The 26,057-nt window shown below is 42.8% G+C and overlaps 1 protein-coding gene across 1 annotated transcript in view; it reads right to left on the reverse strand.

Annotated features, from left to right (window-relative positions):
- VEGFD (vascular endothelial growth factor D) overlaps window positions 1-23,402 on the reverse strand; it is a 31,811-nt gene extending 8,409 nt beyond the window's left edge. The window contains exons 1-3 of the mRNA XM_049834182.1: window positions 22,794-23,402; window positions 3,866-4,076; window positions 133-323 (exon numbers count right to left, since the gene is read on the reverse strand). Of these exons, the coding sequence (XP_049690139.1) occupies window positions 133-323; window positions 3,866-4,076; window positions 22,794-22,883 (492 nt within the window). The 5' untranslated portion in view covers window positions 22,884-23,402. The remainder of the gene's footprint in view (window positions 1-132; window positions 324-3,865; window positions 4,077-22,793) is intronic.
- Between the last annotated feature and the right edge of the window lie 2,655 nt (window positions 23,403-26,057).

Raw genomic sequence — 26,057 nt, forward strand, 5'->3', positions numbered from 1 at the left:
ATTAATTATTCTGTTTGTTTTGGTAGTGCAGACAGATGTTTCGTAACAGGATCTCAGAAACCAAACATCCTCTTTCCCCTCCCTTCTTGGAGAGCCAGGGTAAAAAGAAAGCAGATGAATAGCCTCATTTACCGTTTTCGACACATAAGTTGTACTTGTATTCATGCAGCTCAGACTCTCCTCGTTGCAGCAGCCTCCGCATCTGAACACATTCACACAGGGAGGCTTGAAAAATTTGTTGGTTGTTGTACCCAGCTCTTTGGCCACTTCCACGCAGGTTTCCCTTGGCACACATTGAGTCTTTTGCCATTCCTCATCTATGACTGGAGAAAACACCATTTTTATGAGCAATCATGGCAAAGTTGAACTTCTGATTAGTGAGGCAGAAGCATTATATAAATAAAAACGAAGTGCTGGCAGGCCATTTGCACTTACTTGGACCAATCTGCACTTGCTTGGATTGATCTAAGGACCAGAGAGACTGAGAGCAAAATTATCCCAGTAACTTACACCAGCTGTACTGGCAGAAAGGTTGTTACATTTATCCGCCTTTAGCTTTCAACGTGGATGACCAAAATCTCCCTTAATTCCAGTGGGTTAAGTAGAGCTGCATCGATTTCCCTAGCTGAGAGTCAGTTCCATGGTGTCTGTCTGACAAAGCTGACCCACACCATGTTCTCCCTGTCTCCAGGGTAGACCTCCTTATTGTCATTTTATCCTCTCTTTGTGTGTACCCCACCGCAGACTCAGTAAAGCCTGGGCCTGACTGCAAAAGCACATTAATGATTAACAGATTCTGGTCAGAGGGTATTAATACTCCTACTGGATGTCAGCCAGCGAGCACTGTTTCCAAAATGCCTAATGAAATCCAAGACAAACACTCTCACACCTCAGTACCATCAGGGGGTTCAAGTTTGAATAACAGGAATATGAATTCAAGCATAATTTATCTATTCAAAACACTGTGGCATCTTTCAGATACTGAATTGTTGTAGACTAGTAATTTATTTTAGACTGATCTGTCAAATTCTGACTGTGAGAAGGAATAATGCCTTAACTAACTGAACCAGAGGGAGAAAAAAGTGACATTTACACAGTATTATCTCAAGTCTTGTTAAGAGGTGACCCTGCTTTTTTTGGCTTTTGCTTACTTGATTCAAGTTATGGAATTACTCAAGAGTCATCAATGCTTATGCTTTAAGTCCTTCTTAAAATTATGAAAAAACATTTTTTCTGTCTGCACCCCTGCAGCAGGCTTCTGAAAGATTAAAAGTAACTTCTATACTATAAAGAAAATTGCTCTCTTTTCCAGTAAGTCCATGTCCCTACTATTGTGCAAGCAGTGCATACATTTAAAGGGAAGTTCTGAAAGAAAAAAAAAATCTGGAATACTTTTTATCTACATGCTATACTTTGTCCTCAGATGAGCATTTATTTCTCTCTTTCCTACCTGACTTTCATTTTTTTTTTAACTTTTTCTTCAGCTGACTGTGTATATTTAAATCAGTTTGTTTATTCCTGCAAAGTCCTTCCCCAGGGTTGATTCACTCCACTTCCCAGTCATTCAAAAAGTACAAGAAATAAGAGCTTGAGGTCCAAATTCTGATTTTACAGCATATATTAAAAGAAGAATCACTAAAATAAATAGAATTTTCTGGAGTAATGTTAGTCTATCAAAACAGCAATCTAATCCTAGGCCTTAAAATAGAAAATAAAGTATTTGCCAAACTCTTTAAGGTATGTGCGTGTAATCACTTCAGAGGTCACTTCAATGAGTGTAAGCGGTGATGACCTTTCCAACTGCACACATCCTCACTTTTTTAACCACTTCTTTAGCAGAAGGGCTGTTATAGGAAGGGGCCAGTCAAAGAAGCAGGTGTCATTTTTTTCAGAAGCACCGTGGTCACCCCGATTTGCTCTGTGAGCAAGCACAGGGCAGCTGCTGAGAAATTTGGCTCTGACACAGACTCCAGCTTGAAAGTGCTGCAGTCCTAGGTGAGTTAAGCTGCTCCGAGGGGCCTGTGGTTAGATGAGGTGACACAAGCTTTCAGTGAATTAATTGTTAAAGCTCTAGAAAGGAGGAACAAAGTCCTGAAATCACCCTGCTTGGAGTTCGGAGTGTTATGGAAGATGGTCTAGCAGTGAAACAATGAGGAGCCTTGACCCAGCCTTCTCATCAAAACACTTTATTAAAACAAAACAGGTGCCCTTGGCAAAAAGGTCAATGCTTAATGACTGGAAAGGGTGTGGGAAAGAAATACATGTTTATAGGCCTGGGTTTTTAAAAAGGAGCTTTAGTGCCTTGAACATATTAAGATATTAGACCAAAAGTAGTTTCTGTCCTGGAATAATTCTACTTTGGATGGAAAAATGGAGAGAATGACCCAACAGGCTTTTTTTGACTTAAATTTCAGTGGCTTGACTTTGAATGAGAAAGCTGACATCTCTGTGTCTAGTTAGACTTTTAAAGAGAAAGCAGGAAGTGACCTAACAGCTGTTCCAAGCAGAAAATTACATCTATATGACGATAGTCATCTGACTTTATTACCTGAACAGTTACATTATTCTGCCATTTAAAAAAGCCCATTACAATATGCACTGCCTCAGTAACACTTGACAACATCCTCTGTTGTCTTGCTGTTTTGATAAAAGGAGTATTTTACTTTTTCAGAAATGCTGGTGCTCACTAAATAAGCAATAGTGAGTAAAGAATTACAGCATTTGACACTGGGTACTACCCTAATAACTCTACAGATTGTTAGTGTTGCTGTGTAGACTCGTAAAGGTATGTAAACAAAATGTTTATCATTAATTAAAGCCCTCTTAATTGCTCTTCCAGTGTGTATTGGATTTAGCTTCTTTCTGTACAAAATTTCTGTGAGAAGTTTAAAACCATGCCTGTGATATGCAAACCCTTTTCAGACTGGCACTCATGTCTGCATTTCTGTGCTGTGGCTCAGAAAAGCAAATTAAAGCCCTTGCTCAGCCATAATTTAGCTGAGTAATGGTGTGCAAATGTGGCTGTGGTTATTGTAAAAGTGGTATTGGAACAGGATCAGCAATATCTGATTTCCCAAAAGGAAAGCGATATGATCATACCACTTCAGGCTAAAGACTGAACAGAAACGAATAGCTCAGTCTGTCCTTCGTTAGGCTACAGTGCAGCTCTGCTGTAGGATATCCATTTGCTAGACCAAAGTATAGTAACTGATCCTTTATTTTAAATCTATGAACATATAATGTCTCTTGAGGCTCTCACCTACAAGGCAAGATATTCATTTTTGCTCCAGATGAGGGAATAGATTGTGATTCCCTGCATTCAGGTGTTGGGTGGTTGTTTCAAGATCTACTTCTTTCTGGATAGACTTCCTCAAATAGATTGAAATTAGGGCAATACCTCCTTCCTCTGCAATTCCCACCCAGACACTGCTGCTGATGCAATGCCTTATATCACAGCACACCTAATAAAAAAGGGATTTCTTTGCCTGAAGTAAAGCTGATTTGTTTCTGCCTGCAAGCAAACTCTGAGATTTAGCACAATGCTGCTGGCCAGCCCCTCAGCCAGTCATTCTGACCTGTTCTTTGCAGATTGACTTCCCCTCCTTTCTGTGGACTGACAAATCCATACATAATACATCTCCCTTTGGAGAGTATACAGAGAACAATAAGCCTGATTTGGCCACAAAACAGGGAGGTGTGCTCAGGCTGTTGCCTGACGTTTTTTCATACAAAGTCATTTTCTGTGAATGCCCTGTTGTTTTCAGTACGTGTGTATTCTAGGAAACCCTTGGTACTTCACGCTTTACTGCACAAGAATCAGTGGTCCTGAAGCTGAGATCAGACTAAGCCGCAAGCCTGCACCCACCTTTCAGTGTATCAATATCATAGAAAGCAGCAGCAAATCTGGTGGAACGATGTGATGCAGAGCGGGAGTCTAAACTGGCCAGACTCTTGAGTTTTAGCCTGCATTTCCACAGCTTCCAGTCCTCAGAGTGAGTGATGCGAAGCAGCTCTTCCAGGCTGGATGCTCTCCTGATCTGCTGTTCTGACCGCTCCAATGCTGACAGAGATGTCCTCTGGAAGGGAAGGGGGAAGTCAGAAAGCCAGTACCTTTACACCCTGTCCCCAGTGTAGCACATGGAGCACTTATACAAAAAGGCAGCACGTTACTGAGGACAGCCAACAGTACCTGGGAAAACAGGAGCACACAGAGATGTCTTGGGCTTTGGCAGTATCTGGCACCAGACTGACCTGCAGGATTTGTACCCATATAAATTGGGAAGGGGAGATACCCACTTCCTCACGCCTTCAATCACAGCCCTCAGGGCTATTTGACAAATGCGGACTTTACTGCATCCCTGGTCCCCTGGGAACCCAGCAGACACTGATCGCATCGCTGCTGTACTTGAGCTGGCCAGCCATGCCAGCGTGAATCCTGGGTCACCCCTACGGACAACCTGAGTTCAGCTGGTGAGCACAACCCAGGTGCCTCCATGGCAGGCCGCCTCGGGTGCCAAAACTCTGGTGCCAGCCGTGAGACACCGCTGCGGGGGCAGGCGATGCAGCTGGAAGCTGCCCTGAATACACGGGCCCATCCGCACGGCGGGCAAACATAACATTCAACGCGCTGCAAAGCGCAGGATGCATCCGCCATTTCCCATCCTGACCACCATCTCGGTCATGCCCAAGTCAGCCAAAGTGGCCTCAAGTCCAGCCTCAGCGCTATGGCTGTGCAGCAGCGTGAGCACAGCCGTTGCATTTTCCACCCACGTGATGTACATGACCATTATCCGCTCCCACGGGAGAACGCTCCCTACAAACACCTACCTCATCAGTTTAAAGTTGTAACTCACTTAAAAAATACCCGTTTAACAGATACTTAATATTGGACAGCATCGCATAACAATACTGGTCTCTTTGGCTGCTGCTGCTTTCCAACATCTGTGTTTGTGCCTTTATCAAGGCATTGTGTATTTCTTGCCACTGACTCACCAGATCTGCTGAAAACTGTTGCCTCCAACCCAAGTAAGAGGTTATCTTTGTAAATGTCTGTGTTGCACTGGGCTGGTGCTCTCAGCTGTACTCTGTGGTCATGCAGTTGACTGTACTTTCTGACTTGCAAATAAAGGGCTGCAGTGCCAGCGCCAACTGTCATAAATAAAACACCAGTTCTTAAACACAAAGCTGAAGTATAAGAAGCTGGCGATGCTGCGTGTAGCAGCTTGCAGTCTGAACCAGCAGCAAGTGACTGCTCTGTATAGGACTGGGGAAGGGGTAGGGGAAAGGGTCACCTATAAGAGGAACATTTTTAGATGAGATCTGAAACTCTGGCACTGAGTGCATCTGTTATTTGTTATTAAAACATCTGTGGCATTTATTTTGCAATGATACAGATGTTAGCCTCTACATATGGGCCAAGTTCGTTTTTGGGTAATTACCTTCCACTGACCTAAAATTCCCTATGTAGTTAACTCAGGACAAGTTATTTGCTCTTCTTTTATGCCCATACAGAACACTACATTGTGCTCTAGCAAGCTGCCATGTTTCATTATGGAGATGGCTCTTTTTCATAGGTGAATGATTTCTCATACATTTCATATGTGGTGAAAATTGGAAAGCCCATCTTGCTACTTAAGGACAAATAGCTCAGAAGGAATGTGAATGCTTAGCACCAGTAACTGAATTTCAAGACAGTTTTACAAACAAGTTACCCAGAATTCTGCTGATCTAGGAAACCTGAAATTCAGCTTGAGGTCAATGCGTCAAGACTTATTTGTTCTAAGAACCGCAGCTTACATTCACTCCCATTCACAAACTGTGTCCTTGACCTTGCAAAACATGCGAGTGTAGGACCAGCACTGGCATGGTAATGGGACCAAAGATATTAAAACCGAACTCTATTAACCATTAACAAGACTTTTTTTCTCTCATTGCAGTAAAAAGATGCTCTAGCTGAATCAACACCCAAGACTTCTAAACTAGACTGAATTTACAGAGAACCTGTAAAATGTGATGATGGTATTCTGTAAGTTGGAAGACACATGCCTGCACTTCTTGTAAGAGTCAGTAGTTTGGGACTAGCTTTTCCATTCCTTTTAGTTAAATATCACAAGTTTTTATAAATTATTATTACATGAGGAAAATAAGTTTTAAACCTAAGATGAAAGAGTACAGAAAAAGTATACATGGCTCTTCGTGGTAAGCAAAGATCTCTGGGTTTAACTAAAGCAAGAATTTGTAAGGATTTTTTTATTTTTAAAGCTATACAAGTTCCTTAATGTGGACTGAAATTAACTAACTTTGTACTTTCACAAGTACTATGTATAGAAAGAGGAACAAGTTATATGAGTAGAAGTCATTTTTATACCAAAAACATGCATCTCCAATAGGATTTGAATTCTGGTAATTAAAAAAAGGTACCTCTGATATTGATGTGTCATAGTGGCATTGACAAAGCCCACCTATGTGTGCAGGTTGTTCCTCCTCTGGTTTTCATATATTGGAAATTGGAGAAGTACAGTCAAAGGAAATGGAAGGAGTAGTGCTCATTACAGAATTACCTCTGCAGTCATCAGAAATGTATCCTAATTAAGTAAACCATGATCATCAAAACTCACACAGAGGCCTTGGAACTGAGTTATCACTTCTCTGTCGGCTCCAGCCCTGCTCAGCATTGCCTGGGCTATTCAACCCTGAAGTGAGTGAATCTGTTGCCTCTACTCTCTTCATCTTTCCTAACGCCTGTCCGAGCTTTGCAGACTGACAGGATTACCAGTTGCCTACCATCACAATAGCAGAATAATGGTCTTCCTTCTGCTTATATTTGACATCTTCCTGGATGGAACAGATTTTACAGCTGACTTTGTAACTTCTTCACAGGAGCCACAGTCCAGTACAGAATTTCCTGATGCCCTTTCCTGTAACAACAGCACTGAGATAAAGGACGGTCTCTCCCTCTGAGCATTCCTGACACTAGGCAAGGTGGTGAGCTGAAGGCACTGCTCGCTTTTAAGGGAGGGCTGAATCCCAAGTAGTTGTAGGTTTTACAGCTTGGATGTCTATTTTGTCTGTGAGCTAGTCACTCTCAACTCCCTCTATAGCCAAGACAGAGAAATAAAGACACTTTCAGAGCATGATTCATTTGAAATCACACAGAAAGTCTTTCTGCTGGCTGTCCAGCAAGCCTAGGGTCACCACAACACAAGAGGTATCAGTGTGGTGGATCTTTGGTCAAAGAAATCTCACCACAGCTATCTGGGGTATAAAACATCTGAAGAGAAACACCTAATTGTGTTCCAATCTACATAAATGCCTGTTCTGGGTTTGTGCGGCAGGGTTTTGGCAGCCAGGTAGGGGGCCGCAGGGCCGGCTCCTGTGAGGATCTGCTGGAAGCTGCCCCGGCTCCAAGCCGGACCCGCCTCTGGCCCAGGCCGAGCCCCTCAGGGACAGTGGAAACACCGGTGGGAGAGCAGATTTCAGAGGGGAAACCTGCAGGGAGTGGGGGATTGGAACGGGAGAGGAACCCCTCTGTGGGTACCGAGGTCAGGGAGGAAGGCAGGAGGGGATGCCCCCGCAGCCCGCGGTGAGGCGGCAGGCTGTCCCCCCCAGCCGTGGAGGGGAGCGGAGGCCCCCCAAGATGGCCGCCGCTCCGTGGGGAAGCCCGCGCTGGAGCAGGCTGGGACTGAAGGACCACAGCCTGGGGAAAGGACCCACACTGGAGAAGTTGTTGGAGGACTGTCTGCTGCGGGAGACACCCCTCGGCGGAGCAGGACCGAGTGCGGAGGAGTCCTCCTCCCCCTGAGGAGGAAGGAGCGGCAGAGACAAAGGGTGAGGAACTGACCCCAGCGCCCATTCCCCATTGAGGTGGGAAGGTGGGAGGGCTGGGGGGAAGGTGTTCTCAGGTTTGGTTTTATTTCCTAATATCCTTTTTTTTATTTGATTGGTAGTAAATTGATTTTGTTCCTTCCCCAAGTTAAGCCTGTCTCTTGCCTGTGCCCATAAATAGGGAGCGATCCCTCCCTGTCCTTATCTCAACCCACGAGCGTTTCTTTATATTTTCTCCTCATCCCACTGGGGCCAGGGTGGGGGAGGAGTGAGCGAGCAACTGCGTGGTGCTTTGTTACCGGCTGGGCTTAAACTGTGACAGTGCCAAAACAGGAACAGTGAATATCACCTTGTATGTTTGGCTTGTCTCCTTTGAGACTACTACAATACTCTCACCTAAAATGTTCTTCTAAACACTTGCTAGAGCATGGACAGACTGTTCAACATCTGGAAGGGCATCCCTCATCCTTATACACTTTGACCACAGAGGTAGCTATCTACCACTTAAAATCATTCAAAACTAAGAGCTTAAAAAATGGAAAGAGAGGGGAAGGTGCACTAGCCCCACCAGCCGGGCACAGCCCTATGGCCTCAGACACCACAGACTGAACTGCTTCAGGCGGGCATCCTCTTGCTACGGCACAGCAGTACTGAATAGCGTGTCATCATGAAATCTTTCCAAAGCATTCATTTCTGGTCATCCTATTTTGAAAAGGACATCATTAAATGAAAACACAGAACCCCTTTACAGTCTCAGATAATGGCATAGATGATGTGCCATAGGGCTGCTACACCATGCAGATGTGGAGACTTCTTTCACATATTGCAGTTTAAATTCAAGCCCTCTTTAGATGTAGACAAGCATAATCTGGCTGACTGAAAAGAGTGCAGCTTTGCAGGGAAAGGTGAATAAATGTTTCAAAATGTGAAATTAGAGGAAGGTGTTAGGTTCGACAGCATCCCAAACCTACCCCTCGTGATGATCAAGGACTTTATCCCCTCTCGCAGTGATATCGAGTTAAAATCAGCATTTGAACACAAGAGGAGCTCCCCACAGCCAAGAGCAGGGGGAAGCATGCAGAGAGGTCAAACCTCCACTGACATTTTGGGGAGATCCAGCTCCTCACAAAAAGCAAGAGGAACAGAACCACTATCTGTCTGCTTCTCCTGACTGTAGTCATCTGCACATGGTATTTCCTACTTTTCACATACTCCCTAGCTCCCTTTTTTAGGCTTTCTCTGGTAACTACAGTCCTTCCTTCCAGGTTCCCCTCCCATTCTTCACTCTGCTCTCATCATCTTGTACTGCTTGGATCCCACTATGCTTTTATGTTGTTTCTTTTTACTCCTTTCCCTGTATTCTGCCTCATGGGAGTCTACGAAGACGTCCCTCAGGCTGAGCTGTTCAGCCTCCTGATGCAGAGGAACATCCATTTTTCTCCCTGCCATGCCCTCACTCCGCTTCCCTTACATTGACCCAGATTTTAGTAGTCAGCTGGGGTGAGCTGTCACCATTGTGGGAGTTGTTGGTTGTAATGGCTGCAACCTAGATGTGGAGCAAGACTGCACTGCACTTGGCATGGTTCACACAGGTAGCAAAATTATGTATCTCTGGCCTCAGAAAGCTTATAATATACATTAACGCTTGAGAGAGAAAGAAAGTAGAGAAGGAGCCATTGGCAAAGGGCCAGGGCAATGTCCTTTACATGGTCCCAAAATGAACAAATTACCTTTGGAGCCATGTCACTGGAAAGCTCCAAATGTCCTAAACTTTCAGTACCTGTAAATGTACACCCTGTAGTCAACCAAACACATAATGCTATTGCCCACAAGAAATGTTTGCACAGAACTCATCAATAACAAATATCAGAGTAGGAGGTTTAAGTAGTTCATTCTTATCTCTTCAGCTTACTGCTGCTCTCAATATCATTTTTCTTGGAAGTACCTTATCTAAGAATGGATCCCATACCCAGAGATAAAAATCAGATTCATATTTAAATGAAGTTGCATGTTTTTCATAACACTGATAACTCATATGTTACAAAACTATTCTTCAATTCAAAGAGGAATATCTATTTTCCTCTATCTGGGCTACGAGCAACATCACTGACATCAGGAAATGATAACGTGGGTTAGCATTGTGATTTTTGGATAATTACAACTTTAGTCCTTCCAAAAGAAACCATAATGGGCTATCTATCTTTTTCCTAGCAATCTCAGATGCCAGAAAAACCCTGAAAGTAGTTACCATTGGAAAGGAACAAGAGAAAAACTGTGATACATTCAGCGGCCTTCCCCACCTTGGATGCTGGCTTAAATCAGACAGTGAGTTCATTACCCCGTTGATTTATGCTAGTCAAATATTTGGCTCATGCTTCATGTCATACAGATGCACAATCCCACACATAGTCTACATTGTTCAAACTGGGCCCCTTCTTGAGAATCAGTATTGACAATCTCCTACCAGGTGCTGCAGCTCAGCAGTTTGCACCTTTTCTCCATGCTTGACAAGCTCCTAGGTTTCTTGCCTAAGAAAAAATACCCCACCCTTTTCAAACTGATGCCTGAGTGAGTCAGCAGAACTCATGTTTGTGGAACCTCTTTTTTTGCATGTGCTCCTCTTGCCAGCCTGACACGGATGGTCTTTGTATTAATGCTGTGTTTCAGGATCTCTTGGAGGTATTTTGAACAACGGAGGAAAGATGTGTAGAATACAATAGTAAAAGAAAGGCCCACTAAAGTCCTAAATTTATTTGAGGACCTATAGCACAAACGCATGCCTAGGACCCAAAATTAATTCTTTTCAAGGCCATCAGTAACTATCAGTATTTTTATTAAGTAAACACATGCACAGTGAATAATATTTTGGGTACATGAAAAGGTAAAAATAAAGGTTGACTGAAATCCATATTTTGCTCAATCTGAGGAAAAGTCCGGCTTGCATTTCAGACTGTAGTCAAGCACACCCACAGACCCAGGAAATATATCCTGAAAGCTTACACAGATGACTACCTTCCTTAAGCCCCAGCCTTACAGTCTTTATCCATAGTGGGACATAAACCTCTGCTAAAAGCTAAACACGTGTAAGAGCTCTTCTGAAATGGAATGTTTTTCTGAGTTAGGGTCACAGATACTATTGTGGCAAGGGCTGCATAAAATACCGATGGAACTCTTCAACATTATCACTGCGTCTGGGGCCAGGACAAATGATTAAGGAACCTCTCAATAACCTTGCACTGTTTCATGATCCATCCTCTCAGCAGCTAAGCAATAAAAAGAAGGTAACAGCTTTATCTTGCCAGGGAAAGCAGATTGTAGCTGCGTAACCCAGAGCGATGATTCTCTTAATGCCATTGTATCACAAACATGGCCAAACAGGTTTAAGCTAAGTTCAGACTAAATCTTTCAAAATTAACCAATCTGGGGGGAGAGAGTTTCATCACAAAGTGAGAGCACTTAGACATCAACAAAGAGTGCTGGCAGCATGTGAGGACATTTTGAACCCTTATGTGAGTATTCTGTGCTTAATGCAGCAGTAGCAGCTGCATTCAGTTCAAGAGAAGGCATGTAGAAGACAAAGACTTCATACAACCAGAAGTTGAACTCCCCCCCCCCCCCCCCCCCCCAGTTCCAGTGCTGCCCAAAGGCTATTCTCAGAACTACACTCAAACCAGTTTAAATACTAGGCAGATGATTCATTGCCACATGAAAATACCAAGGAACTTTGCTGCTATGTATGCTATGCCTGAAAATAACCTCCTTTTCTTCCGTGATGCATTCCCCAAGGTGTTTTTATGACAGTGTACGAGCCAATTATAGTTAAGGGCTCACCTTGCAAAGATAGAGTGCCTACAGCTCCTTGCCACCCCATGATCATTAAAATAAAAAAATCCTATCCTATGGGTCATTCACCTGTATGAATATGAACTAGTTATCTGAGACTCCTATTATAGTTAATGAAGAAAAATAGGTCCATTGGGTGAATGTTCATCTCATTCTAAAGTCTGTTGGATAAACTGTGCCTCCAAACTGCCTCTTTCTCCCCACTGACGCTGAAGGAGGAGTTGGCAGGTCACTAGCTCAGCTATAGTTAGGTGACCTGAATCCCACTCAACCGAGAACACTCAAATGACATGAAAACCCCTCTCCTTATCCAAAGCACAAGCAATTTATGAGGGACAGTGCTCAATTCTTCTCAGATACACAAATATAAACAACCAGGATGTGCAATTGCACCAAGGTCTGAAGGACCTGGGACTGGCTGATGGCCTCAAAGCCGTAGGGTAGTTGCCCAGCCGTGCTGTGGCTCGCAGCACACGGACTGTGAGCTGATGTGGCCAGGGAACTGCAAGGGAGTTCCTGTGGAAAAGTCTTGTTTAATCTTGGCAGGAAAACAGGGCAGCTCCTGCTAATTGTGAGGTCTGTCGTGGTGTTTTTCAGCACCAATCCAAACCATAGCCCCATACTGGCTACTATGAAGAAAATTAACTCTACCCCAGCCAAAACCAGCACCAGGTCTCATATTTGGCCATTTTCCTGGTGAGGATGACAAGCTTGTGTGGAGTCTGTGCAGTAAGAAGAAGTCCTTTTGAGGATTTTCATCATTATTAGTAGTATTTTTAGCATTATTGTGGCTCCTAGGAGTATGGGGTCAGGTACAAACACAAAATAAAGAGACTATCCATAACCTGGTGTCTACAACCAAAGTAAAAGATGAGAGAAACAGAGGAAGGCATTCATCCAAAGGGAGTACCAAGGAAACACAAGAAGATATTGCTCAAAGTGATTGGCCATGATTTTGAGATAGCAGGGACTCAACCACTGCTGAATTTTATAACCAATGTTGTCTATAATACAGCATCTTGTATCTTTGGGGTGTTGCGTAATGGGTAATAAATCGTAAGGGAATCTTCTGCAGCTTGAAAACATTAGGCTTGCAGGAGTGACTTACTGCCTTATCAACAAGCAACTGCATCATCCTATAAACATCTAGCATGAGGCATCTAACTCTACCACATGTCTAACACATACTAGTTTACACTAATTTTATCATCACCATTGTATTTAATTTCTGAGGAGAGGAAAGGAAGAACATCTACCTTTCAACAGCTCCAATAAAATCAGAATTTTGATTCTTTCAGCTGTGAACTTCTGAGTATGAAGTCCCATCCCTGACTGTATCCCCTCTGGAAGCATGATTATCTATGCATTATTAGTGCAAAAATAAGCTATTTTTAATTATAGTGAACATAACCACAGAGAAACAATGAGATATTTTGACTTCTTACTAATATTGTTCTCTGAAACAGATGGCTTGTCACGGGATTTTTCAGTGACTATTACAGTCTTTGCCATCATTATCAGAAGCATGAATGAAGTTTCAGGAGTATGCAGTACTTCATTCCACCTTCAAATGGTGACTGTTTAAACAAATACTCAAATCCATTCTAATACTAAGGAAAAAGTTGAGGCTCTCTGAGTGCACTGCCTTATCCAAACTGAACATTCACGTGATCACCAGAGTTAAAGCATTAATAACCTGGAGGGACATGCTGCTCATGGTGGGGAGAAGTTTAGGCCCTGTGAGGCAGATTTCCAGCTGTCACTTTTTTAAAAAGGTGCTTTCTCCAGTGAGAATTGTATTGAAAGCATACAGCTATGTTGTCCAAGTATATAGCAAAAAAATGTGCAACTGGGCTGAATTTCTTCTTTAAGAGGTTGAAAATGGCTTCCACATTGTTTCCCTGAATATAAAATTAGTAAGGACTGTGTTACAGTTGAGAAACCCTAGGGTTGCATCAGACATATGGTCACCAAAGAAGTCAGGGTTTTGGGGCTTGGAGGAGAATCACCAGGGCAGCACTTTTTGTTTTCCAAAGCCCTCTCAGGTAATTGATACCTTGATTTGCCTGCTGATATTTTCAGCTGTACCCACTACTACATTGTTTTCTGCAACTGCATCAAAGGGAGACTCTGAATAACGCTCACCAGCAAAAATACACGCGTCAGACATGCGTCGCCTGGCTGTAATGCCCAGACGGCTACTCCTGCTGTGCCTGCGGAGGAGGAAATGGTACTCTGAGTGGAAAGCCTGAAGGTCACCTCTCTACCCTCATCAGTGCCTGCTTGCCCAGAAAAAGCTCAAGGACTGAAGAGCAGGCACGGAAAAAAACTTTTGCTTCCCCCCACCCACAGCCTATGCGAAAACTCTCCCTTGTCTACCTCGAGAGTTAAGGAGTGTTGGCATTGGCCATGCATCCTCTGAGGAAGGGGTGACTGTGCGATCTCACCACTTCATCCTGAAGTCTCTGCGTCATGGCTGCTGAAAGAGAACCCACATAGAGCCTGTCCTGTAAGAAAAGCAGTGGCTCTTTGCCAGAGCACAGAAAGGAGGACTGGCAGATATGTCACTTGTGGGTTTGGGAGGAATGTGAAAAGGTAAAACTGATAGTTTGACCAGGTGTTGTATGAGGGGGCAGGGAGCCGACAGGGAGACATTTATCTGAGGCTGTCACAGGTGTGACATTTGAAGGCCTCTCTTGCTAAAACCTTGTCAGTACATCATCTGACCAAGACCAAAAACTGGAGGAGAAGCAACTTCTAGACTGCTCTACCTCTGATGTTCAGTGCAGTAAAAGTTCACTCCAGACTCCTCTCCTTGGGAGTCTGTCTCCTTGGGCTCCAGCCTTACTGGCAGTGAAGACGGGAGACTTAATTACCCATTTCCTAAACTTAGTAGTCAAGGTGGTGATAAAACAGCTTCTACTTTAGCTGAAGATGATATGTTTTCACAAGTAAATCATATTAGCTATCCTATGGCTTCAAGAGAACAGATGTTTCATATTTTGAATGGCCTTTTGAACTAGAATAGATCTTTTGTGGTGCTACAGCAAACAAATCAGACTTTTTGCACTTCAGTAGCATGCTTACATTATCAAAATCCTCAGAGACGAGACATTTCAGTTGCTGTATTTTTGGTTTGAATGAACAAAAATATTCAAAGCAAAGAACTGAAAATATCAGAATTGTACATGATTTTGTGAAAGCAAAAATCTCAGAATATTTCGTATTTTTCATATCCAAAGCAAGAGACTGATAATATTTTATCAAAACACCTGTCACAACTACAAAATTTTAGCCAGCTAGATCTTTACATCAAAATGAGGGAGATTTTCTTCTAGCCAGGAAACATTTTGAGAATCAGCTACAACTCTCATTAAACAAATATTTCTTCCCACAGCAAGGTCTTTTGGCTCTCACGGGAAACAACCTCACAGCAGCTGAAGAATGATTTTGAAGGTAACAACATTCAGTGTCCATCATTTTGTTGGCAGTGACGGAAATGCCAGATGGGCAGATGGAATAAAAGAGTAGGTCTACTATGGTATGGAGTTTCCTTCTGTTGAAGCCTTCTCTCATCTACATTGAGAGTTTACCTCTAGGTCCCTCCTACGGTGATCACGCAAACTATATTTGCCTGGTCAGTGAAAGGACACAGATGGATTGTCATAAATGTCCAGGGTGGTTTCTCATTGATATATCCCAAATGCTACGGACAGCTTTGGGAGTCTTACAGTACGTTTTCTGGGCCTCTGCTTGTATGCTTGTTCATATCGCCTTGCATTGCTGCAATCTGTTCGGGAAGCTGTGATGCTCAGTAGAGAGTGCAGCTATAGAAACATTACATAGCACTTACTTTATCATACACAATGTTAGGTGCTAGTCTAACACGGTGACAGGGTACACGTGGCAAAAATAGCATATTATATGTGTTTACAAAGAGCATGTCCAGACTGTAGTCACTTTGTTTTCATATTTGTCCATTCTTTGCAAGTCACTGGCATTTGGACAGTGATTTTGGAATGGCTCAGTAACAGAGACCTGAATGAAATCAGATGACTATGTATTCTTTTAATACTTGAAAATATTTTTTAATGTGATAAAAGGTTCCTTCAGTTAGTGCTTTCATTGGTTTCTGGGTTTGCCCCAAGACACTTTAATAAATGTTTTGGAAGTGTGACTAGCCAATTGGATAGCCAGGTTTCAAAATGTCACTTTACAAAGCAAAGTCATTGCCAATACTGAATGAACTTATGTTACCCCAATCACATGCACACATTTTCCTGGAATTGTACTTTTTCTTAAGTAATATTTCCCTAGCAGTTCAGGAAAGTATCCTAACATGGTTTCTGAGTCATATTGCTAATTAAAGTGAAAAGTTTTGCCTGTTTGTATGGCACATTCTCTATGTGCAACGTGACATATGATACAGTAACATGATGCAACTTTTTTGCAATTAAACCTGACTCAAATAGAATTCCCTCCCCAACTTCACGCAAATAGGGACCACACTGCAGTCAGCGACAATGAATTCTCAAAACTAACCCAGCACGCTTCCCATCCGAAAGCATGGCTCAGACAAAGCCATCCTGACATCCCGATAACAAGGAGAGCAGTCGCCCCTTTCCCAATGCCTGTGGCACCCACACTGGATTGCCAAATCCTGTATGTTCAGCTGCACGTCCCTTGTATTCGGTATGACTGCTGAAGCAGCAAAGACCCTAGATGGCGTTCTACCACTAGCTGAGTGGTCGCATGCTTTAAGTCACATTTGGGGGGAAAATAGAAAAAATATGCAGATGTCCTCCAGGAAGCTGAATTTTTCTTAATGCAAGCAAACTAAAATACCCTGCTCAATGGTTCCGCTATTCATTGATACAGAAGCCCATATGTACAGCTCTTTCACAAGGACATGAAAAAAGAGCAAATTCTGCTTGGTCTTCCCATGGGCAAATGGGGTGTCTGCAGCTCTCGTGGGGGCACACAGCATTTTGTGTCCATTCCTCAAACCCCAACAATAATTATGAAGATTTGCAAAACATGCTGGGGAGGTAGGGAGCAGGTGGAAAAGTGGATAAGCATATAGTGGGAGGAATAAGGAATTCCTAAGGAATAAGGGTTTCTGTAGGAAAGGTATCATATCCGATTTACTTCACTGCAGCAAAGTATCTCAGGTCATTCCCCCCTCCCCGAGCAAAGCTGAGCAATACAGTCATTTTGGGACTACATCTCAAAGCCAAACCCAAGAAACAGCAATGGCCAGTTTTGTAACTGGACTTACTTGCCCTGAGAGAAAGGTCTAAAAGAAACACAGGTCCCAGTCATTTAGTGATAACTATAAAAACTACTGTACAAGGTTTTTAATGGCAATAAGAATAAATGAGGTGTCACCTACAGCAACTGTACCTTATTTATTTCTCCCAAATACCAATGTGGTGTCCACAGTAGATAAGACAGAAGTAAACCTTACTCAGATCTAGTCTGGAGCAGGGACAGTATTGATCAGAACAAAATTTGCAGACACAATGGCAGAGGTCTCACAAGCCAGTTTGCACAAGGTTTTTTTTCCATTTTCAAGCAGACTATTTCTGCCTCCTGTAGGACCCTGCATCAATACCACCACATCAATGGTTAGAAACAACGCAAATTCTTGTGAGGGAGAAAGCACAAGTAGGCTGCAGGTAACAGAGCCAAGCAACGCTCGCTGAGCCTTAGCTGATTGCTTGTTTTGGTTGCCTTGTGACCACAAATTAACAGAAAGTTGCTCCACTGCCCTCTGAACATGCCTTCCTGCCCCACCTTGGTTTCAGAGTTTCAGATGTGAGCCACCGATGTAAAAGTTTAATTAGTGCTCTCTTCATTTCAAACAGCTGACTATTAGAATGAATTTCTCAAATGCTGCATCTTGTTAATCTAAACAGCCCGATGTACTTTTCAGAGCTCTGCTTTTTCCTCAGACATTACAACCTTAGCTGAGAGGTACTGGACTGGGAGCGATTTTTTTGCGATTTCTCATGAGCGAGAACTGCTCTTGAAAAGTAGCAGTGTGTTAGTAGTTCCCTTTCCAAACTGATAAGAGCCAAGGACAGATGCCATGTGGCACGGTAACAATACAGAATTGTTCTCTTATCCTTCACTGTACCTTGTCAAGCCAGTAGCAGATAAGTCAGAACAAATTGGCTGATAGGTTCCCACTCCTGCAGGAAAAGCACAAACAATCATTTCTGCAGGAGTGCGGCAAGTACATTTTCACACGTTTTTGGCTTATCATGCCTATCAGAGATGGTAATCACAGAGAATCAAAAGCAGCAGTGACAAAGCTGGGATAATAAAATACTTCTGAAAACCACAATTTCATAATCTTTATCTAAAAGAGTTTGTCAACTTCGAAAGGAAGCTGGATGTGAGGATGAAAAACCTAGTTTATACAGACAAATTGTTTCCAACAACCTTTAGAGTTGCCTTTTCTAGCTGTTGAGCAGTGTGCCGTACTTTCAGGAGTTGCCTTTGAGGAAGATAACCCATGTGATGGAAGATTTGTTAGAATCTCTCTTGTCTAGAAACTAAGCAACATTTGCAAGCAGTTACTAGAGAGCTGTGTAGGTCTATCAGAAAAACAGTGTCAGTGGTAATTAACGAGACAAAAGCTTACATCCAGCTCTGCTGCTCAGGTTTCTTTGCAGAGCTCTGTTTTGGCTGTACAGACAGACAGACTGCAGCTGGCTCTGAGAAGGGAGAGATGCAAAGAGCCTCCCGATTCCTTCTGCTCGTGGTGTGATGGCTCTCCAGTATTTCCATGCCTTTCCAAGGGCACAGCATTCTCCACTTAGGTGGTCCAGGGCCTGAGAATCATGGGGAAGTGCTGTTTCACCAGCAGACAAGGACGATGTACCAGCTGTGTTTGGAAAGTGGCTGCCACCTCTGTCCAGTTCACACTGGCAATATGAGATCACTGAATCTAAGATCTGTTAGAGCAAAAACGACCACTCAAGGCTGTACCAATGTTTAGTGCAGAAGTAAAAAAGGTTTAGCTGTCGAAAAGGAGTGCACGTAACAGAGAGCAGCCATGTTTGCCTCCTGGGCTAAGCATGTCTAACCCCTTGGTCTTCTGATCAGAAAGCAGATTTCTAGTTCAGTGATACTCCTCAGGCCTATCAGTTGTGGGTTTCTCTCTAATGAACCCACAAGGAGAGTTCACCATGGGGAGAAGACCTCTGCAAAAAGAAAAGGCTGTGAGTCTGTTTATACCTTGGGCGTTACCGATTGTCCCTTTCTCTTGCCTTCCCCCTAACACTTTATTAACAACATAAGGGGCAGAATAGGGCAGAAAGCGATGAGACTCAAATTCTCAGAGATCAAGACCTTGCAACCTCATTAGAGAGGCAGTTTTAGTGTTGGAAAGCAGAAGCAGCTCTGACAGATCTTTGGCTTTTCTTGGCAAAAAATTCACTCAGCTCTGGTGAATATAGGACATAGCTCTTCGCATCTAATTTTAAAATTCTGGAAAAAGTAGCCTATGTCTGTTGTTGCTCTAGGAGAGGAAAAATGTGTGGGGGAGAGACAGGAAAAGAGACAGTGAAGTTTGCGGTTCCCTAGCTGAGGGGTTCCAAAACGTAAGAGACTGTCAGGAGAAAACTTCAACATGGAATTTTTAAAGTACTTCCTGATGAAAAAATAAAAAAAATAATAAAAAAAAATGCTCAGTCTTCAGAAAACCCATGTGGAAATCTAGCTGTTCAATGAGGACTTCATATGTCAGGCTGGCATCATGAACCAAGCAACTGGCGTGCGAGGCAGAGGGCTTGCTGCCAGCCTTGATGCAAGTTCAGCTAAGGAGCCCTGCCGGACACCTGCACGGCTGCGCTGTCCCAGTCTGAGGCTGCCCACCGCTTCCCATCATGAGACTGTTTTCCAGTTGTTTATAACACTGCCAGACGTTAGATGTTCAGGCTGAAACTTTCCACGCCAGATGTCTGCCTCAAAACGATTTTAATAATTTTTTTGCTTTCACTGTCAAGACGGTTTGACTGCAGTTGAGGATGAAGGTCCTTCTTTATCCACGCAAAAACATTTCCTGGCAATCTCGTCTTTGAAAACGTCTGGCGTTTCCCTGCTGTGGGTCACAGATGTGAAGTTTTGACACCTGAGGAACCTTCATTGGCCCAGATACGTCTACTGCTGTTGCGGCAAAAATCCACCCAAACGTAAAAACCTCCGAAAGCAACAGCAGAGACCTGCCAGAGTTTAGCAGCTAGGCGCTCAGCAGATGGGACCTGTGCTGACCCCACTCCATCTGGGAGCAGAGCAGGATGCGGGTGCAGGCCACCGCCGGTCCAGCCCATGGGGCTGAGAGCAGAGACCTGCCCTTCCTCGCCCTCAGACCACAGGCGTCGGGCAACTGGCGAAGGGAAGCTGCCAGATTTGCCTGTGGAAGGGGAAGGAGATGAACACTGATGGAAGAAGGCAAGACCTGGCCGAGGAGACAGACAGCATCTGGGGAGACCAGAGCTAGAAACTGGGGTGAGGAGAAAGAAAGCCGGGAAGTCATGACCACAGAGACAAAGCAAGAAGCTAGGGATGGAGGAGGGAAGGGGGGACCGTGGTCAGACAGGACTGGAAAGCAAAAGGGTCTGGTAGGGCTGTCTCTGAGGAACTTGGACAGACCTCCTGGGGGTCTGAGAGAGAAGCAGGACATCCCCACCCAAGAGGAAGCAAGTGGGAAGGAGGACGGCACACAGAGACCAAAAACGGGAGCCTAGTAGGGAAACCAAGACCCTGAGTCCTGGAGGGGAGGGAACACAGGTCAAAGTGCTGGGACTGGAACAGGTCAGGAATTGGGAGACAAGGAGGAGCTGGGCCTGACAGGCAGGGGAAACCGGCCTTGGTGTGCACATGGGGGAAAAGGGAGCCCTATATCCAGAAGAGCATGGCGTTTCTGAAGCGTTGGAAAAAGCCAAGCACAATGGCGATCCTTGCTGAACCATGGCAGCTTGTATGTAAGCTTTTTAACATTCACGGCATTAGTTAGGATATTTGCGGGAGCGGGGTAAGAGAGTATTTAAATCCTTAGCCCCCTGAAACTCTATCGCATGATACCACACTGATAACACCTGATTGTTTACAGCATCAACAGACTTAAAACTTCAGGTCTCCTGGGCAGAGCTCAGCTATGTGAACACGTATCATGGGAGGACAGCAGGCTGCTGGTGTTAACCCTCCTTGGGTCTCATTAATTGCATATTACCTGCATCCTGACCTTGTGTTTTTTATCCAGGCAATACTACCATTGATCTTAAAGAACATCAAAAAAATATGGTATGGTAGGCGAATGCAATACATTGTTTCTGTGTTCTGCAAATTGAACTTGAAATGCGATTGGTAAGAATAGGCATAACCCTGTGTACAATTAAACACTATAACATGAAGGACTTTTTTGGGGGTTATATGTACACACATGAAAGTCCACAGGTCATACATGCTAAAACAACCCAGAAATCTAACATACTATGTAAAAAATTAAAAGAAAAATAATCAACAGCTTAGCCAAAAATCTCTGTCTACGCAGAAAGAGACAGAACAAGCGGAAAACCAGTCTTTTCCATGTGGCAATCAGCGGCCAATGCATGTGAAACACAGCCCTTTTTAGAGTGATCTACACAATAATACCTTTGGGAAACTAACAGTGATTTGTTATTATATACAGTACCCTGTGGCTAAGCTGGCTGCTTGAGAGTGGTAGCCAGATTTCAATGAAAACAATTACAGATGTACATATGTTGGATGGGCAATCCTATCACAGTGAATAAACTATAAACCAGTATAAATTAGCAAGAAAAGCTCTTGCATTTATTCTAGGCAAAGTGCATGTGGCTTCAAAATTTAATTAAAGGACTAACTAGTAGTTTACTATTAAGCTGAATAAACTTGTATCCCATGTGAGGACAGAATTATCATCACTGCCAATTATACAAAGGTTCATATTCTATATTAGAAAATGCTTTCTGGTTTAAATAGTGAGATTCCTACATGCAAGAAACCAGTGATTTGTCATGCAGTGCATAAAGGTAATGTATACAAGACTGATTACTCTGGTCCTGATGCCTTCAAAGAACTGATTGCTGAGGTTGTAAATTAAAAGCCCGTGAATGGTGAGCAGGCAAAGGGGTTAGCTGTTAGTCACCCTGAGGCACACATTGCTCACCACTGCTAACTTCTCATGCTGGCAACAGCAGTCTGCAATTAAGCACGTAACTTAGCATTTCTTTTCTCAAACACAGGTCAGCATGCGGTGCAGTTTACAGACTAGTGTGTGGTCATCTCCTGCAAGCTGGAGGTTTTCTAAAGTGAAAACAAAAGTAATAGCTTGTTTTGCTCTGTTAGTGAAAAACAAATAATTTGTTGTGGACCACACACTGAATTAATCCTTTTTGGACACACTGCACATGTAGAAACTTGTTCCAGTTTTTGTTCTGATTTTCCTAAATGATTGTCCTGGATATTCTCACATTGTCTCAGAAAGTCAGATCTGAAAAATCCTACTCTCAAGGTGAGGCTTCAGCTTAACTTTTGTTGCATGTATTATATTCAGTAGACAGGTTAATTGCCAGGCAATGTGCTCTATTATTACTAGTTGCTGCTTATTTTAAAGTCCTGGATAACATCTCCTAATAAAACAAAAGAAAAACATTTCTCTGATTTCTGGCAAACAAGTGAACAACTGATGAACACGTGTTTTTAGAGGAAAATTTTCAATACCAGGATACCAATTCCTGCAATTATAAATACCTGAAATAAAAAAGTGTATTTAACAAGTATTCTAGATGCTCTGACTTGCATTTTTGTTTAGATTTTGCTTTTATTTTGCATGACTGACACTAAAAGTTTAATTTAAGAACAAAGTATACAAGTACCTAATAATAACTAGTACAAAGACATAAAATATTTAACAGTGAATATGGATTGAACTTCTTTATAGATTCTTTCCTCTGTGACTGCTAAACATCTGTGCAACTAAACCATCACAAAAAAACCCAAGCACCAAAACAGCAAAAAGACCACCACCTTGCAAGTGAAATGTATGTAATTCTGGCAATTTGGATTAAGAATGACAGTAAATAAAGATCACCTACCTTCACAGACCCATTCTCATAGTCAGATCCCTGCAGCAGATGTAGAAAAGAAACTATGAATATATTCACAGTTGCCCACGTTTTGTACATTCTGGTGTTCAAAATCCACAGGTTACTACGCAGTCGTCGTCATACAGCTAGAGGCGTCTGTTTCAAAATGCATTTCTCTATCACCAGTACAGAAGAGAAAAGCTTCCACAATTTCTCTTACAAACTCACAAAGGATTCCAACATCCGAGAGTAAATATCTGGCTCTTCGCTGCTCAAAACAATTTTAAGTTCATCTAGAGAATATAATTTCTTAGAGCAGATTTTAGATACACTTGAAAGAAAATCATGATAAGGGTTTAAATAGATATATATCTGTATGTATAAACATACACGCTCACAAGTGATCAGGTATGGATTCCAGTTAATGAAGTTAATATATCTTCCATCAAGACACAAAGAAGCATCCAAAATCCATCTGTGGTCCAGAAAATGTAAGAAATCTGCTCTACTCTGTGCTCTGTGTTACAGCAGGCTTTTAAGATGGTAGTGTAATGGCCAATGTTTTGAGCTCGAGAGCTGTAATCCAACTCTGTATTAAAACTTTTTTCACAACCTTCATGGAAGCTTGCAGAAGCATGTGTCTTAAATCTGATACAGACTTTGGCAGTAACACAGTCAAATTTTGGCTCTAATCCCATTTTGTCCCTACCAATAGCATAGCAGTTTTTAAACTAACTGATGCAATCTAGACTCCCATTATTTTAAAGAAGATTACCTGAAACATGAAACTTCAGCACACGTTCTTACACAGCACACATATTTTAAGTTACTTCTTTGAAAAAAAGAGAGGGAGGGAAAGGAAAAGAGAAAGACTAACTTTCTTTAATGTGTTCTACCTTATGTGGCATCGGGTTTTCTGAATAGATTTTAAAAAGGAAAGTTAAAAACTATCTTTGACAAAAAACAAGATTTTGATTTTTTTTTAATGAAAGCTCATGAAGCTACAGCTATAAAAGGAAAAAACCTATTTTTATTGCAGCAGAACACAATCATTATTTCTGCCCCAAGATATGCATGAAATTTTTCTGTAAATTTCCACAGTTTTAAACCAAAATGGAGATGTAACATTTAAAATTATAACACAGACAAAGGGTCTGATAATTATGCATGTTAAATCTATATTGCTGAACTCATATATTGTGTTCAGAAGAGTAGTTCCACTCTCACATGGCTTAGGATTTGCATAGGATTTGCAGAATCAGACTCTACAGTTGTTATAGAACAATCACGTACCTATTATTTCAGAGCGCTGGTTCCCTACATCTGACACCCAAGCAGAAGCTCTATTAAATACAAGTCACACTTCTGTAACTATCGTTATCTTGCATAATTTATTCTAAAGTATTCATCACAAAGGGACATTGGAGAGAAAAATATTTGAATCCAGTCTTTCCAGCTGTTGTCAGTTAACTGGGTCATTATGTTTTAACATGTATGAAACTATTATTTTTTGTCTTTTCTCACTTTTTTTGTGAAAGCCACCTATTTCTCATTTTTTGGCTTCCTCCCCCACCCAGCCCACACTGGTTTGTACAAGGACAGCAGGAGTTTTATCTCTTTGAATTGGGTGTGAAAAAGCTCCTCTGTGTACCTGCTGCTGCCCCTCATACCTCCCGTGCACCAGGCTGCCAGCAATACTCACAGTTTCACAGGCCCCATACTTCAAGGGACAGTCTGTGTCTGTGCAGTAGTTGACCATTAAAATACTTTAACTATTTCATTCATCATTTTAAATTAATGTGTTATCTAATGCTTATGTACAGCTGCCTTGACCTCATTTAATGTCTCTGTTTCCCTTCTCATATTAATATCAATCTCCTTGTAGGAGCTGAAAGCCCGCTAAAATAAATGAATATGCCTTAGCCTCAGATGCCCTGCTTCAGCATAAGGGATCAAACAAAAAATAACCACTATACTCATAGGACTCCATGATAATAACTGTCTGTTGACCTGTCGTTAACTTGAAGTTAACTGGAGTGCCTGGCCATCCACATCTCTCATTTATGGGATCATTATTTGAAACACAGACCCGGATTCACAAAACAATAAGAAGCAATACATGCCCTCAAGCCTGGTGAGGGGGACACTTTTACAGCCTGTCCCCAGGACAGGTCAGGGATGAGCTGCTCTGTTCCCCTGGCAGGGCTGGTACAAAATTCCACCAGCCAGACCCGGCACCTGGAGCGAGCTTTCCCTCCAGCCATCGGCCAGATTGCTTCTGTCCTCACAGGCATCATGTCTCCACTTCGTGAGCTGGCAGAAGCAAGGGCAAGCCCAGGAGCAGCACTGAGGTTTTTAAGTACCAGCTATGGAATTTCTCCCATCAGCCCAGCAAGTGTTTAACTGCTTACATGAAGCAAACCAGCTTCGGCGGAGTGTGAAAAGTACCTGTGGTGGTATGTTCTGCAAATCAGCAAGGAAGGCACATTTCTGAGAACAGGAGCATAGTTCAGGTCTCTGCTCTAAATCAAGATGGAAAGCAGTTCAAACCCAAGGGGTCTCAGGTCCTCAGCCTCACGGTGAGGGTGGTGATTGCCTTTCTGCCCTTGCAAGACCTCCAAACTGTACTAAAGGGACTCTCAGCATTCTAGCGCTAGAGAATCAAGGGTCTTTGTTTTAGAAATGTTGGAGGGAAACACCTCAGTAATATTTTGTGTGTGTGTGTGTTTAGTTCATCACTGTTACTTACCAAATTCAGCTCTGAAATACAAATACATTTGGAAAGACCAAACTTGCATCTTTCTCAAAGCAAACCGTTCATCGGAAAAATTCACCCACCTCTGGCTTCAGTGGGCTTTTTGGCAGGAAGACTGAACAGACCCTCAGGCACTGAATCAAACTCATTTGCAAAAGCAAGTTAGATGCTGCAGGCAGAAGACAAAAAATACCCAGTCTTTCCCTTAGGAGTCAGACACAAAGACTAGCAAAGAAGGAAAAAACCCTTTAACTTCAGAGGACTTTAAATCTAGCTCAAAGTTGTTAGTGAAAGCAAAGGCAAAGCAAGAGAAATCAGCTGATAGCACAGCAGAGCAACTCTGATGATGGATTTTTGGGAAACGGCATTTTCACCATCTGCACCAGTGCCCCCTTTCCCTATTTTCTCGTCTCTCTCCTCCGATTCAGGATACAAATCAGTGCTCCCTCCAGCACCATCTCAGCCTTGCTCCTCACACAGCTTTCTTATGATTTTTCCTGCCTACTGCTGCACTGAGA

Source organism: Accipiter gentilis, chromosome 31 (genome assembly GCF_929443795.1).
Source record: "Accipiter gentilis chromosome 31, bAccGen1.1, whole genome shotgun sequence".
In the NCBI taxonomy this organism is placed as follows: domain Eukaryota; kingdom Metazoa; phylum Chordata; class Aves; order Accipitriformes; family Accipitridae; genus Astur; species Astur gentilis.